General features: G+C 46.1%; 1 protein-coding gene across 1 annotated transcript in view; it reads right to left on the bottom strand.

The window, feature by feature from the left end:
* The window catches only part of ZC3HC1 (zinc finger C3HC-type containing 1), a 34,862-nt gene that overhangs the window by 1,550 nt on the left and 17,036 nt on the right, over positions 1-16,276 (bottom strand). The window contains exons 5-9 of the mRNA XM_003813485.3: positions 9,062-9,189; positions 6,334-6,488; positions 4,434-4,677; positions 3,682-3,894; positions 2,490-2,696 (exon numbers count right to left, since the gene is read on the bottom strand). Coding sequence (XP_003813533.2) covers positions 2,490-2,696; positions 3,682-3,894; positions 4,434-4,677; positions 6,334-6,488; positions 9,062-9,189 — 947 coding nt within the window. The remainder of the gene's footprint in view (positions 1-2,489; positions 2,697-3,681; positions 3,895-4,433; positions 4,678-6,333; positions 6,489-9,061; positions 9,190-16,276) is intronic.

Consider the following 16,276-nt stretch of genomic DNA (forward strand, 5'->3'; position numbering starts at 1 on the left):
GAGTCTTGCTCTGTCGCCAGGCTGGAGTGCTGTGACGCCATCTCAGCTGACTGCAACCTCTTGACTCCCTGGTTCAAGCGATTCTCCTGCCTCAGCCTCCTGAGTAGCTGGGATTACAGGCATATGCCACCACGCCCAGCTAATTTTTGTATGTTTAGTAGAGATGGAGTTTCACCATGTTGGCCAGGATGGTCTCGATCTCCTGACCTCATGATCTGCCTGCCTCGGCCTCCCAAAGTGCTGGGATTACAGGCGTGAGCCACCGCGCCCGGCCCACTTTCACAGTGTTTTAAAAATCTATCCTCTTTGAGGATGTTCCAGTAAGTTCCAGGAGGAAAAAGTTTGAACTCTTACTAATGACTGAGGGAAATTTAGTTAATAGAGTGACAAAGTTGAAAGAAACCTGAGTTGAAAAAATAATATACACTTTTTTCTTTTTTCTTTTTTTTGAAAGGGAGTCTCACTCTGTTGCCCACGCTGGAGTGTAGTAGTGCGATCTCGGCTCACTGCAACCTCCACCTCCCAATTCTCCTGCCTCAGCCTCTGGAGTAGCTGGGATTACAGGTGCACACCAACAGTCCTGGCTAATTTTTGTATTTTCAGTAGAGATGGGGTTTTGCCATGTTGGCCAGGCTGGTCTTGAACTCCTGACCTCAGGTGATTCCCCTGCCTCAGCGTCCCAAAGTGCTGGGATCACAGGCATGAGCCACTGTGCCTGGCCTCGGTATATACTTTTTCTTTTTCGAACATCAGGATCCTTTACCACACAGTCTCATTAAGCTTTCTAGCTTCGTCACAGCAGCTGTCAGAAGGTTAAGACACACTACCGAAAAAAAAAGTCCTGGAATCCAGGGCCAATTATGAGGCCAACTTTTCCCACTACAAAACAAAAACAAAACCCATAGGCTTTCTTTTTCGTATGGCAGTGACAGAGAGGAGTCTTATTGAAAACTGCCAATGTACTAGTTCCTGAAGATCTAGGCAGAGAAATGCAGATTTTTTTTTCTGTGAAAACTTGGAAAACCTTCACCTGCACATTTACTAAGGGTACTAATATACATTTATTTTTATTTATTTTTTTTTTTGAGACAGCGTCTCTCTCTGAAGCCCAGGCTGGAGTGCAACCTCGGCTCACTGCAACCTCCGCCTCCTGGGTTCAAGTGATTCTCCAGCCTCAGCCTCCCCAGTAGCTGGGATTACAGGCGCCTGCCACCACACATGGCAAATTTTTTTTTTTTTTTTTTTGTATTTTTAGTAGAGACGAGGTTTCACCATGTTGGCTAGGTTGTCTCAAACTCTTGACCTCAGGTGATCCATTCGCCTTGGCCTCCCAAAGTGCTAGGATTACAGGCGTGAGCCACCACACCCAGCCATGCAATTTTGGACTTTTAGTATTACTATAGTTCCCTCCAGTGGAATCCTGTAACCCTAGAAAACCATGAATCTAGGAGTGCTGCTCATAAATATCTGCTGACAAGTATTATTTTACTTTGTCCTTGAAAGTTATAGACTATGATCAGAAATTGTTACCAGCTACAAGGAAAATTTGGGAGTGAGCCAGTGAAGGAGAGAACCCAGTTTTCATGGTTCCATATTACCTAGCCTATCACTTCCAATCTTTACACAGAGCAAACACTTGACTTTTCTTCTCAGTTGTCACCCACATTTGTAACCCACAGCAGTCATGGCTGCAATGGCTAGCAGAGTCACAGTCTGGGCTGTGGAACAGAGTAAAGTAATGTGCCCAGCGTGCGGAATGAGGCCATCATCTTGGTGTCAGAGCCCAGTGCTCCAAACAGCTAAGTTAACTGGCCAGGCTCCAAGTGCAAGTGACAGCAAATGAAAGAAAAAGCAGCTGTCTGCAACATGAGGCCGGAGCAGCTGCCTGTTCATCTATTTCTGTTTCCGTACTCCTTTTCTACTTGGAGTCATTTTATTTAGGAGAACAAAAGAATTTATCAGAACTTGATGGAATGCCATATGCTAAACTACAGAAAGACGAACCGGTTCTATGCCTAATCCCTAGGATGAAAGCAGAATGAGTCTAACTTGACGTATAAGCCGGGCACGGTGGCTCATGCCTGTAATCCCAGCACTTTGGGAGGCCGAGGCGGGTGGATCACCTGAGGTCAGGAGTTCGAGGCCAGCCTGGCCAACATGGTGAAACCCCGTCTATTAAAAATACAAAATTAGCCGGGTGTGGTGGTGGGCGCCTGTAATCCTAGCTACTTGGGAAGCTAAGGCAGGAGAATCGCTTGACCCAGGAGGTGGAGGTTGCAGTGAGCTGAGATCGTGCCATTGGACTCCAGCCTAGGCAACAAGAACGAGACTCCATCTCAAAAAACAAACAAACAAACAAACAAAAAAACCCAAATAACTTGACGTATGAAAGCTGAAGGCAGGCGGGGTGCTAATTATAGGCCCAGCCTCTGCTCCTCCTCCCATAAACAGCAAGTGCTGCCCACACACAAGGCAGTGGCTTGTCTCACCATGGAGTCCGTTTCAGCTGGCTGGCTAGACTGTTTGTGCGCCAAGAGGATGGTCAGCACTGCTTTCCAGCCTGGCTCTGCTGGGGCGCTGGCATCTGGTTCAGTTCCACCATTCTCCCTGCTTTCTTTGCCAAGTGTGATATTCACCCAAGGGCACCAGTCTCTATGCTGAGAGGTGGGATCAAAGAAGCTTCGGGAAGATGTGTCCTGAGGAAGGAGAAAAAGAAATAGCATTCATAGGTAGATGCTATGTAAGTTCAGGGAGGCACTGCTGTTAGTTATCAAGTCCAGAATCTCACAACTACCCATACTTCGAGTGTTTATGCTCTCCTTCAAACTTTGCCTACACATTTTCCTCTCATTTTCTTTATTTTCTCACTCCTTTTGTGTTAAACAAACTATACCTTATCACAAGGGATAAGGGATACCCAACCCCCAGGCCATGGATGGGTACAAGGTTGCACAGTAGGAGGTGAGCAGCAGGCGGGCAAGCAAAGCTTCATCTGAATTTACAGCTGCTCCCCATTGTTTGCATTACCGCCTGAGCTCTGCCTCCTGTCAGATCAGCAGTGGCATTAGATTCTTATAGGAGCAGTAACCCTACTGTGAACTGCACATGAGAGGGATCTAGACTTCGGGCTCCTTATGAGAGTCTGACACCTGATGATCTGTCACTGTTTCCTGTCACCCCCAGATGAGATCATCTAGTTGCAGGAAAACAAGCTGCGGGTTCCCACTGACTCTATATTATGGTGAGTTGTACAATTATTTCATTATATATTACAATATAATAATAATAGAAATAAAGTACACAATACATGTAATGTGCTCATATCATCCCGAAACCATCCTCCCAACCGTGGTCCGTGGAAAAATGGTCTTCCATGAAAACGGTCCCTGGTGCCAAAAAGGTTGGGGACCACTGCCAGATCAGGTTTGTCCCTGTATCACACCGTTGTTCCATTTGCCTGAAATATCTATTATTTCTCCAGAATCCACTCCAAAGGAACAAAAAGGAGCAAAAAACATGACTGACATTTTTTCCCTTTGGTCATCCAACTTTAAATTTATTCACATGGTCTACTTTTTGCATTGGACCACGGAAGGGCTCCTGCCTGCTTCTCCATGCTGCCCAGGGAGGGCCCAATATGCTGTTTATGCTCAGCCACTGCTACATGCGAGGTGGACTCACCGAACTGCTGGAGGAGCAGAGGCGAGCTCGCTTGGCTTTCCGCAGAGGGCTAGATGGTACCTCCAGGCCAGGGGTGTCTCCTGTTCCCATGCTTCGGGTCACTGGGCGAGTTCTGGTGGTGGGGCTAGCAGCCTCTGGCTCAGGACGGTCAACAGGACTGGAAGAGTCCCAGCTCCGAGTTCGAGAGACAATGGGACCAGGGCTCTTTTCAGCCTGAAGGAAAGGGGAGATAATGGAAGTACACGAATGATATTAATGATTATGGTCAGAAATACTTCTTTCTTTAATGTTTTTTCTTTTGTTTTTTGAGACAGAGTCTCGCTTTGTTGCCAAGGCTGGAGAGCAGTGAGGCGATCTTGGCTCATGGCAACCTCTGCCTCCCGAGTTCAAGTGATTCTCCTGCCTCAGCCTCCCAAGTAGCTGGGATTACAGGTGCCCGCCACCACACCTGGCTAATTTTTGCATTTTAGGTAGAGACGGGGTTTCACCATGTTGGCCAGGCTGGTCTCAAACTCCTAACCTCAAGTGATCTGCCTGCCTCAGTCTCCCAAAGTGCTGGGATCATAGGCGTGAGCCACCGGGTCTGGCTGAATTTAGCTTCCCCATTAGTGAACAGAAACACTATGTGGTATTGTAACCAATGTAGTGGGAAGTGAAGCCTATCCACCTAAATTAATTTCCAACTTTCTACCAACAACACTTTTGCCAAGAATGTTGTTTAAAAGTCCACCCCAAATAAGCTAAGTGAATACCTGCTCTGAGCCTGGGGAGAAAGTGGCATCCTGGCTCCGGGTCATCATCCTCCGAGGAGATTCAGGCACCAGAGGTAAGCGCTCTGGTCGCCCCTCAAGGCCTGGGATGGGGGAGCTGGTCAGGCCAAAGGATGCATCCAGGTCAGTCATGGACGATTCAATCTGCTGGAAGCCCCAGAGCCCCACCTTCCTCATACACTGTGAACATGTTATCAGGGAGAGCTGCATGGATTCCAAAGAGGAACTAGATAGGAATGAAAAAGAAAGAGAGTTTTCTCAAAGTGTAACATTTCCAAATGACTAAGTGTAATGTCTCGTGAGTATGCTTTATCTCATCCAATTTCTGGAACAGTCCAGTGGATGGGGAACCATGTCCTATCAGAGCCTCTGTGCTCCAGTCTCAGGACCCAGCTTCATACTTCATCATCTCTCACATATTTCCCATAGAAAGACCTCGGGTTCTTAGTGTGCTCTCTATGATAAGACTGTTTTGCAGGCATGTTTTAAAAGTTTCTCGGCCGGGTGCAGTGGCTCATGCCTGTAATCCCAGCACTTTGGGAGGCCAAGGTGGGTGGATCACCTGAGGTCAGGAGTTCGAGACCAGCCTGACCAACAACAACAACAACACAAAAAGTTTCTCCTGTCCCTCTTTTTTTTTTTTTTTTTTGAGACTGAGTTTTGCTCTTGTTGCCCGGGCTGGAGTGCAATGGTGCGATCTCAGCTCGCTGCAACCTCCGCCTCCCGGGTTCAAGTGATTCCCCTGCCTCAGCCTCCTGAGTAGCTGGGATTACAGGCACCCGCCACCATGCCCGGCTAATTTTTGTATTTTTGGTAGAGATGGGGTTTCACCATGTTGGCCAGGCTGGTCTCGAATTCCTGACCTCAGGTGATCCGCCCACCTTGGCCTCCCAGAGTGCTGGGATTAAATAAGTGTGAGCCACCGTACCCACCCTCTCTTGTCCCTCTTAAAGTCTTTTCCCTTTAAACAAAAAACATTCCTTAATCTACCAAAGAGAGCATATTTAAAATAAATCAAGATTTATTTACTGTCAGAACCAATCTTGATGTATTTTAAATATGCTCTCTTTGGTAGATTAAGGATAGTGCGAGTCTATGCCAAATTGAGCAGCTGGAATGGAAATAGCAACATGGGGGCCTAGAAGACTCCAGCTGGTGTTTCCTATGGTAGTTTTTATCAATTAAGCAGATTTTTCTTCCTTTCTAAAAATAGAAAAGAACTTCTTTTCTATTTTTCCTTCTTAAAAATAGAAAAGAGCTTATTTTCTTTCCATTTTTAGAAAGGAGGTTCACTGTTTATAGAACACAAATTCAGCCTGGTGTGGTGGCTCACGCCTGTAATCCCAGCACTTTGGGAGGCCGAGGCAGGCAGAACACGAGGTCGGGAGATCGAGACCATCCTGACTAACACGGTGAAACCCCGTCTCTACTAAAAATACAAAAAATTAGCTGGGCGTGTGGCAGGCACCTGTAGTCCCAGCTACTCAGGAGGCTGAGACAGGAGAATGGCGTGAACCCGGGAGGTGGAGCTTGCAGTGAGCTGAGATCGCGCGCGCCACTACACTCCAGCCTGGGCGACAGAATGAGACTCTGTCTCAAAAAAAAAAAAAAAAAAAAAAAAGAACACAAATTCCCAGTTAAGAAGCAACAGTACAAGAAACAAAGTTCAGTTGTGAACACGAAGAATTCCTGAATTCCAATTCTGGTTTTGTTACTAATTCTTATTATCCATTCTCCTCGCACCATCCCCCACCCAGTTTTTCTTTGTCTCTTTTTCTCACGGGAAACACCATGTGATTTCTAAATACGATTAGTGACTGATATATATGGGTGTAATGCTGTTGTCATGGTTCATGTCTCCAGGCAAAATCTGCTGACTCACCTACACGCCCAGCCACACACAGAGAGAATACAGGCAGTGACGTGGACTTGGATGTCTGAGCCTAATTTGATTGTAGTTTTTCTCTCATCAGTTCGGTGATCAAGTTCATCTTCAAGCAAGTGTAGGAGAAGACTGATCTTGTCTTCTGTCAAGCACTACAAGGGAGCCAAGTAAAAAACTTCGTTTCAACCACCATAAAAATAAAAATTACACATTATAACATACCTAGATGGTACAAGCCGAAAATCAGGAAGGAAATTACAAACATGAAGATACTTCTCTTCACAGAGAACAAAATACTTCCAGGGACAGGGCTATAGTATCACACAGAAGCTTTCTGAATTGCCCTGAATCTGCTGACTGAGAAAGATGGAGTCTCCCTGGAACTGCCAAAACTCTTGTTAGTACTAAATTGTTCAATTTACCAGCTGCAGATTTTCCCTGAAACCTGCAAACTTCAAACCCAAATAGTGAAGACAAATTACTGCTTATGTCTTAGCCTGACACTAAATTTACTTAAACATTAAAGAGGCCAGGCGTGGTGGCTCACGCCTGTAATCCCAGCACTTTGGGAGGCTGAGGCAGGTGGATCACGAGGTCAGGAGATCGAGACCATCCTGGCTAACATGGTGAAACCCCGTCTCTACTAAAAATACAAAAAAATTGGCTGGGCGTGGTGGCGGGCACCTGTAGTCCCAGCTACCCTGGAGGCTGAGGCAAGAGAATAGCGTGAACCTGGGAGGCGGAGCTTGCAGTGAGCTGAGATTGCACCACTGCACTCCAGCCTGGGTGAATGAGCAAGACTCCGTATCAAAAAAAAAAAAAAAAAAAAAAAAAAACAATTAAAGAAAAAAAATTTTAGAGATGGGGTCTCACTATGTTGGCCATGCTGGTCTTGAACTCCTGAGCTCAAGCAATCCTCCCACCTCAGCCTCCTGAGTAGCTGGGACTACAGGCATGCATCACTGTGCCCCAGGCTCTAAATTTACTTTTTGACAGAACAACAAAGCTCGTTAGACTTTATTTTTGTTCTAAGAAAAATAAGGAACTATGACCATGTGGAAAAAAAAAATTGCCTTGGCTAGGGACAGGGTTATATTCATAAGCATCAGAGGTTAATAGTTTCAGTCTATGGCCATACCACCCTGAACGCGTCCAGTCTCATCTGATCTCGGAAGCTAAGCAGGGTCAGGCCTGGTTAGTACTTGGAGGGGCCTTTGGGAGGTTAACAGTTTGATGTTAAAACCCATACCACTCTCTTAATTTGAAGAGGCTACTATTTCCTACAGTAAAGCTTGTCTTCATGGAGTACCCATAGGGTGATTAAATGGAACAGTAAATATTCAGTTTCAAAGTACAGACTGACTAGAGCATTTATTTTATTTTTGAGACGGAGTTTCGCTCTTGTTGCCCAGGCTGGAGTGCAATGGTGCGATCTCGGCTCACTGCAACGTGTCTCCCAGGTTCAAGCAATTCTCCTGCCTCAGCCTCCCAGGTAGCTGGGACTACAGGCATAAACTACCATGTCCGGCTAATTTTTTGTATTTTTAATAGAGACGGGGTTTCACCATGTTGGCCAGGCTGGTCTCGAACTCCTGACCTCAGGTGATCTACCCACCTCAGCCTCCCAAAGTGCCGGGATTACAGGCATGAGCCACTGTGCCCGGGCTGACTATAGCATTTAAACATTTCTACTCACAAGGAGAAAGGAGTTTGTTACTTTCTTTGAAAAATGATGGCCGGGTGTGGTGGCTCACGTCTGTAATCCCAGCACTCTGGGAGGCCGAGGTGGGCGGATCATGAGGTCAGGAGATCTAGAACATCCTGGCCAACACAGTGAAACCCTGTCTCTACTAAAAATACAAAAATTAGCTAGGCGTGGTCGCACGTGCCTGTAATCCCAGCTACTCGGGAGGCTGAGACAGACGAATCGCTTGAACCCAGGAGGCGGAGGTTGCAGTGAGCCAAGATCACCACTGCACTACAGCCTGGCGACAGAACGAGACTCTGTCTCAAAAAAAAAAAAAGATATGCAATAAACCATATGCAGTCACATTTCAGTATTTTCTGTTAAATAGTTTAAGTAGGCTGGGTGTGCCGGCTCATGCCTGTAATACCAGCACTTTGGGAAGCCGAGGCGGGTGGATCACCTGAGGTCAGGAGTTTGAGAACGGCCTGACCAATATGGTGAAACCCCGTCTCTACTAAAAATACAAAAATTAGCCAGGTGTGGTGGCAGACGCCTGTAATCCTAGCTACTCAGGAGGCTGAGGCAGGAGAATTGTGTGGACCTGGGAGGTGGAGGTTGCAGTGAGCCAAGATTACACCATTGCACTCCAGCCTGGGTGACAGAAAGAGACTTGGTCTCAAAATAATAATAATAATAATTTAAGTAATAAATCAAGATAAAATTGAATTTATGGGAAGCATATATTCAGGGCAAACTTGAATCTATGCTTCCAGGTTACAGCCCTAAACCTTGGCCCAAATAAACTGCTTATATACATATATGTTAAATTGAATCTATGCCATTTAAAAAAACATACCTAAACATTCAAATGGAACTCTCAACTGTCACCTTCCTGGTGGAGACTGAAAAGGTCAGATGAGAGACAGACAAGCAGTTCTCTTCACAGCAATTGCATCTTCTTGTCATTAAAAGAAATGCTTCAGGTATAAATGCTGGCAACAACTGGAGGCCATTGCAGCCTAGTCAGGAAAAACTCACCATAGTTTTCAAGTCCTCCGGCCTTAGGGAAGGAAGCTGGAGGTCCAAGTGACAAAGGCTTTGAAAACGATCTAGGAATTCACTAACAAGAATAGCAGGCTCATCCAGGGGCAACATCCCAAATCGGTCTGTGGAAAAAGTAAATTGGAAGATTATATTGGTGTAAACTGTAAAAAATAAAAAACACGGCTGGGCATGGTGGCTCATGCCTGTAATCCCAGCACTTTGGAAGGCCGAGGCGGGCGGATCACCTGAGGTCAGGAGTTCAAGACCAACCTAGCCAACCTAGAAACCCCTGTCTCAGCCTCCTTTAATACAAAAAATTAGCCAGGCATGGTGGCGCGTGCCTGTAATCCCAGCTACTCGGGAGGCTAAGACAGGAGAATCACTTGAACCCAGGAGGCAGAGGTTGCAATGAGGCTGAGATCGTGCCACTGTGCTCCAGCCTGGGCAACAGAGAGAGACTCTGTCTCAAAAAAAAATAATAAAATAAAATAAATAAAAAACACGTATTGAATGATTGAGGAAATGTAGTAAAATTGATGAGCTATTTGATGGTGTCAGGAAATTATTGTTTTTCATTTTGATGGGGCTGTAATGATACTACTGAGACCATGTTTAAAAAGTAAAATCCATATTTTTTATATTTTGAAATATTTAGATAAAATGGCATATGTGGGACTGAACTTCAAAACAATGCAGAGGGGCAGGGTGTTAGGTGTTAGGAATATAGAAGAAACAAGATCGGCCATGAGTTGATCATTGTTGAGTGATGGGGTTTCATTATTTATACTATTCTGTGTACTTCTATATATGTGTGAAATTGTTACCTTAAGAAAGAGAAAACAAAACAGTTAGTGGAGGTGGATGCTTAAATAGGTGAAAAGTCTTAAAGAACCATCATTTTATAACTACCAAGTTATAACTTACTGTGAGCTAAGAATGAAAAAAATGGCATGTTCCTAAAGTCTACACAAGAGATACAAAAAGGCTTGCATTGTAAGGTGAAGCTTAACTGGGTACCAGAGTAAATAAAGTATACAATTAGGAATTCTACTGGTAATACCTAAGTTGGAAAAGAAAGAATCTGCCTGAAATCTAAGCAGTGTGGAAACTGATTATATACTATAGTATAATTATCTCTGGCATTACCCAATTCATCTACTGCATACTTGGTACATTGGTACAAAGGCAAATGATGAGTGCAGAAAGGCCTTGCTAAGCTACTTCCTAAAGAGGTCAGTCTAGTAGGCCTAGAATGAAGTAGAAGCTACACTGAATCAGCTTTTTTTTTTCTTTTTCCGAGACAGAGTTTTTGCTCTGTCGCCCAGGCTGCAGTGCAATGGTGCGATCACGGCTCACTGCAACCTCTGCCTCCCAGGTTCAAGCAATTCTCCTGCCTCAGCCTCCTGAGTAGCTGGGATTACAGGTGCCTGACACCACGCCTGGTTAATTTTTCTATTTTTAATAAAGACAGGGTTTCATCATGTTGGCCAGGCTGATCTTTAACTCTTGGCCTCAGGTGATCCACCCACCTTGGCCTCCCAAAGTGCTGAGATTACAGGCGTGAGTCACCACGCCCAGCCCTGAATCAGCTTTAATAAAGAATGAAAACACGTTTTGGAAGAGATTCATAGGAAAAGTGAAGAGAGAACATGTCATCCTAGCCCGATCGTCTAAAAAGTAGGAAGCCACTCGAGTCATTGGTCTTCTCTCAGCCTCAAATTGACATTTAGTTGCTCAACAAAGTCACTCATAATCTTTTTTTTTTTTTGAGAGGGAGTCTCGCTGTTGCCCAGGCTGGAGTGCAGTGGCGTGATCTCGGCTCACTGCAGGATCCGCCTCCTGGGGTTCACACCATTCTCCTGCCTCAGCCTCCCGAGTAGCTGGGACTACAGGTGCCCGCCACCGCGCCTGGCTAATTTTTTATATTTTTAGTAGAGACGGGGTTTCACCATGTTAGCCAGGATGGTCTCGATCTCCTGACCTCGTGATCCGCCCGCCTCGGCCTCCCAAAGTGCTGGGATTACAGGCATGAGCCACTGCGCCCGGCCAAGTCACTCATAATCTAATATGGAAGCCAGACATGCAATGCGATTACAGTGTGATAAGTGTTATCACAACAGTAAAGAGAGACCATTATGAGAGTGTACAACAGGGATACAGCAGATACTGTTGGCTGTTCACCCAGCTATCTCCTGCTCCTGCCTTGCTAGCAGAAGCAAGGTTTTGTTTGGTGTCTTGTCTTTCTCACAGGGTAAATTCTTGACTTGTCTCTACCAATCACAACAGCAGCGTTTTCCTTAACAGTGACCCATTTAGGAAGGGATATTTGATCCAGTTGTGGCAAATAGACAGGAAAGGCGTTGGGCTGGAGGGATTCTGTGACTACGGGAAGGCTAGATGGCATTTGCACATGACTCTTCAAACTGCTGCCATCAAGAAACCTTGAGAGGAACTAGTTTTAGAACAAGACAACATGCTTCTTGTAAGGACTGGGTCCTTAGTGCTATCTCTGAGCCAATAAATTAACCAACCCTGCAGGAATCCTGCTTTCTTTTCAAAGCTATTTTATTTTTTGAGACAGTCTTGCTCTGTTGCCCAGGCTAAAGTGCAGGGGCATGATCTTGGCTCACTGCAACCTCCACCTCCTGGGTTCAAATGATTCTTGTGCCTCACCCTCCCGAGTAGCTGGGATTACAGGCACGTGTCACCATGCCCGGCTAATTTTTTTTGTATTTTTTAGTAGAGACGGGGTTTTGCCATGTTAGCCAGGCTAGTCTCGAACTCCTGGCCTCATGTGATATGCCTGCCTCGGACTCCCAAAGTGCTGGGATTACAGATGTGAGCCACTGCACCTGGCAATTCTTTTTTTTAAATAAGAATTTTTAATTTTTGTCTTAGCTAGGAGCGAACATAAAGCTATCTCGGCTTTTATTTTTTTATTTTTTTTTTTTTTGAGACAGAGTTTCACTCTTGAGGCTCAGGCTGGAGTGCAATGGCGCAATCTCGGCTCATTGCAGCGTCCACCTCCCAGGTTCAAGCAATTCTCCCGCCTCAGCCTCCCAAGTAGCTGGGAATACAGGCGTGAGTAATTTTTGTATTTTTACTAGAGAGGGGGTTTCCCCATGCTGGCCAGGCTGGTCTCAAACTCCCAACCTCGGATGATCCACCCACCTTGGCCTCCCAAATTGCGAGGATTACAGGCGTGAGCCACTGCACCCGGCCATTTTGTGATTTTTTTTTTTTTTTTTTTTTTTTTTGAGAGAGTCTCGCTCTGTCGCCAGGCTGGAGTGCAGTGGCACAATCTTGGCTCACTGCAACCTCTGCCTCCCGGGTTCAAGTGATTCTCCTGCCTCAGCCTCCCGAGTAGCTGGGACTACAGGCGCCTGCCACCACGCCCAGCTAACTTTTTATATTTTTAGTAGAGATGGGGCTTCACCATGTTGGCCAGGATGGTCTTCATCTCTTGACCTCGTGATCTGCCCACCTCGGCCTCCCAAAGTGCTGGGATTACAGGCGTGAGCCACTGCACCCGGCCCATTTTGTGATGTTTTAACTCTTGTTTCCATCTTCCCTTCCCCAGCTCAGCTCTGTGGTAGCCTTGAAAACCCACATCCCAGCGGGGCGTGGTGGCTCACACCTGTACTCCTAGCACTTTGGGAGGCCAAGGCGGGTGGATCACCTGAGGTTGGGAGTTTGAGACCAGCCTGACCAACATGGAGAAACCCCGTCTCTACTAAAAATACAAAATTAGCCGGGCATGGTGGCGCATGCCTGTAATCCCAGCTACTCGGGAGGCTGAGGCAGAATCGCTTGAACCCAGGAGGCGGAGGTTTGGTGAGCCGAGATTGCGCCATTGCACTCCAGCCTGGGCAACAAGAGCAAAACTCCATCTCAAAAAAAAAAGAAAAAAGAAAACCAACATCCCCACAATCATGGTGAAAACCAGTAGCTTAGCAGTCACCGGAGAGCATAGAAAAGAGGTGGAGCTCCTCCAAAGCCCCATTCCAGAGAACCACCATTATTTGATCTGTGTGGCAGTTGCCTAGAACATTATACTGTCCCAGTGAGAACACCCTTTTCCCCAGACAGGTTTTCAAAAATGATCATTGGCAACTGTTTAACATCACAGTTGCTTTGAGGCAGCAGTATGAGTTGGAGCAAGTAACAAGCTGACCAAAAACCTTAAAAGCTGGGAAATGAAATGTCCATAGGCAGGCTTGAAAGGCTCTGACATACTCCCTGGAATCCAGAAGGACATGTGCAAGTATAGAGCTATACACATGCCCAGCAAAGACCTGAAAAGGCCCTAAGCTCTCATCTCTGGCTGATGCTGAGGTTCTGCACAAGCAGGAAGTGAAGGCTAACACAGAACTGCAAACTGCCTGCTTGACTACTGAAGGTGTGCTCCCCCCACCACACACAGAGCTCCTTGGCAAGACTGAGGGACTTATTTGTTCCAGGCATTTAAAGAAATCTCTGTCCAATCATCCTGTGAAAGTTGATTTTGAGGCCGGGCACAGTGGCTCACGCCTGTAATCCCAACACTTTGGGAGGCCGAGGTGGGCGGATCACGAGGTCAGCAGTTCAAGACCAGCCTGGCCAACACGGTGAAACAGTCTCTACTAAAAATACAAAAATTAGCCAGGCATGGTCGTGGGTGCCTGTAATCCTAGCTACTCGGGAGGCTGAGGCAGGAGAATTGCTTGAACCTGGGAGGTGGAGGTTGCAGTGAGCCGAGACCATGCCATTGCACTCCAGCCTGGGCAACAGAGCAAGATTCCCTCTAAAAAAAAAAAAAAAGTAAGTTGATTTTGATAATTTTTGTAAGTGTTCTTTTTGCTCTCATAGAAGATTTTCAGATGCCCTTCCTCCACCATCCCCACTGAAGACATCCTACACAGATTGAGAAAAGAAACATGAATTTGAGGCCAGGTACAGTTGCTCATGACTGTAATCCTAACATTTTGGGAGGCTGAGGTAGGAGGATCACTTGAAGCCAGGAGTTTGAGATCAGCCTGGGCAATATAGTGAGACCCCATCTCTACCAAAAAAAAAAAATTAGCTGGATGTGGTGGCATACGCCTGTAGTCATAGTTACTCAGGAGGCTGAGGCAGGAGGATTGCTTAAGCCCAGGAATTCAAAGCTGCAGTGAGCTATGATTGTGCCACTGCACTGTAGCCTGGGAGAGAGAGAGAGAGGAGAGAGAAACGTGTACTTGATAGAAGAAATGGAAGGGAGGAAGGAAGGAAGGAAGGAAGGAAGGAAGGAAGGAAGGAAGGAAGGAAGGGAAGGAGGGAGGGAGGGGAAGAGGGGAAGGGGGAAGGGAAGGAGGGAAGGGAGGGAGGGGAGGGAAGGAAAGGAAGGGAAGGAAAAGAAAGAAGGGAAGGAAGGGAAAGATGGGAAGGAGGGGAAGGAGGGAGGGAGGAAGGGAGGGATGGACTACCTGATAGAAGAAATAATACTTACAAATATATCAGTGCTCTCCTGCTTACTAAAATTAATTTTAAAAATTAATTATTATTAGCCAGGTGGCACTTGTAAACCCAGCTACTCTGGATACTGAGGCAGAAGTATCACTTGAGCCCAAGAGTTCAAGGTCAGTCTGGGCAATAGAGAGAGACACCATCTTTTTCCTTTGCTGCAGTGCAGTGGTGCAATCATGGCTCACCACAGCCTTAACCTCCCAGGCTTATGCGATCTTGCCACCTCAGCTTCCCGAGTAGCTGGGAACACAGGTATGCGTAACCATGCCCAGCTAATTTTTTGTATTTTTTGTAGAGATGGGGTTTTACTATATTGTCCAGGCTGGTCTTGAATTCCTGGACTCAAGCAATCTGCCCACTTCAGCCTCCGAAAGTGCTGGGACTACGCTGGCTGCATTTTAGTTTAATTGTAATGATTATTCTCTTATTTGAGTTTCAGATATTCACAAGTGGGGTAATGGATCTCCTTTAAGCTGGCTATTGTATTCTTTTAGCATTGTCTGTAGCATTTCTGTAGCATTTTTTTTTTTTTTTTTTTTTTTTTTGAGACGGAGTCTTGCTCTGTCGCCCAGGCTGGAGTGCAGTGACACGATCCCGGCTCACTGCAACCTCTGCCTCCCAGGTTCAAGCAATTCTCCTGCCTTAGCCTCCCCAGTAGCTGGGACTACAGGCACGTGCCACCATGCCTGGCTTGTTTTTTGTATTTGCAGTAGAGATGGGGTTTCACTGTGTTAGCCAGGATGGTCTCAAACTCCTGACCTCGTGATCTGCCTGCCTCAGTCACCCAAAGTGTTGGGATTACAGGCGTGAGCCACCACGCCTGGCCTGTCTGTAGCATTCTTGAAAGCATTCTTGCTTTCTAGCAACAACAGGATATTCTGGATCCAAGTTGATTTATTGTCCTTGCCCCAAGACATGGAATCAGCAACTCTCCAAAGAGCCTGATCCTTTTAATCATAGTAGACTAAAATGAGGGACCAAAATCTGGTTGCTAACAATGCAAAGAAGTGTGGGCAGAAGTGCTGCTGTTACTACATTTGGGCCCCTTCTAATAGCAAAACTGGAAAAGATATTTTTTTAAACAGCCTTACTGAGGTCTGATTGACATAAACTGCACATGTTTGATAAGTTTTAACGTGCACATCCATGTAGCCATCACTGCTAGGTTTCTATTTTAACACCTTGAGTTTATAATTTATTTTCCCAATTTAATGCCGCATATTATTCTATCCTGTTTTTCTTTCATTTCCTTTTTTTTTTTTTTTTTTTTTTAAAGAGACAGGGTCGGCAGGGCATGGTGGCTCAAGCCTGTAATCCCAGCACTTTGGGAGGCCGAGGCGGGCGTATCACGAGGTCAGGAGATTGAGACTATCCTGGCTAACACGGTGAAACCCCGTCTCTACTAAAAATACAAAAAATTAGCCGGTTGTGGTGGCGGGCGCCTGTAGTCCCAGCTACTGGGTTGGCTGAGGCAGAAGAATGGCGTGAACCCCGGAGGCGGAGCTTGCAGTGAGCCGAGACCCTGCCACTGCACTCCAGCCTGGGCGACAGAACGAGACTCCGTCTCAAAAAAAAAAAAAAAAAGAGACAGGGTCTTGCTCTGTCATGCAGGCTGGAAGGCAGTGACATGATTATAGCTCACTATAACTTGGAATTCCTGGGTTAAAGGGATCCTCCTGCTTCAACCTCACGAGTAGCTTAGGATGACAGGGGTATGCCACCACA

This window comes from Pan paniscus, chromosome 6 (genome assembly GCF_029289425.2).
Source record: "Pan paniscus chromosome 6, NHGRI_mPanPan1-v2.0_pri, whole genome shotgun sequence".
NCBI lineage: Eukaryota > Metazoa > Chordata > Mammalia > Primates > Hominidae > Pan > Pan paniscus.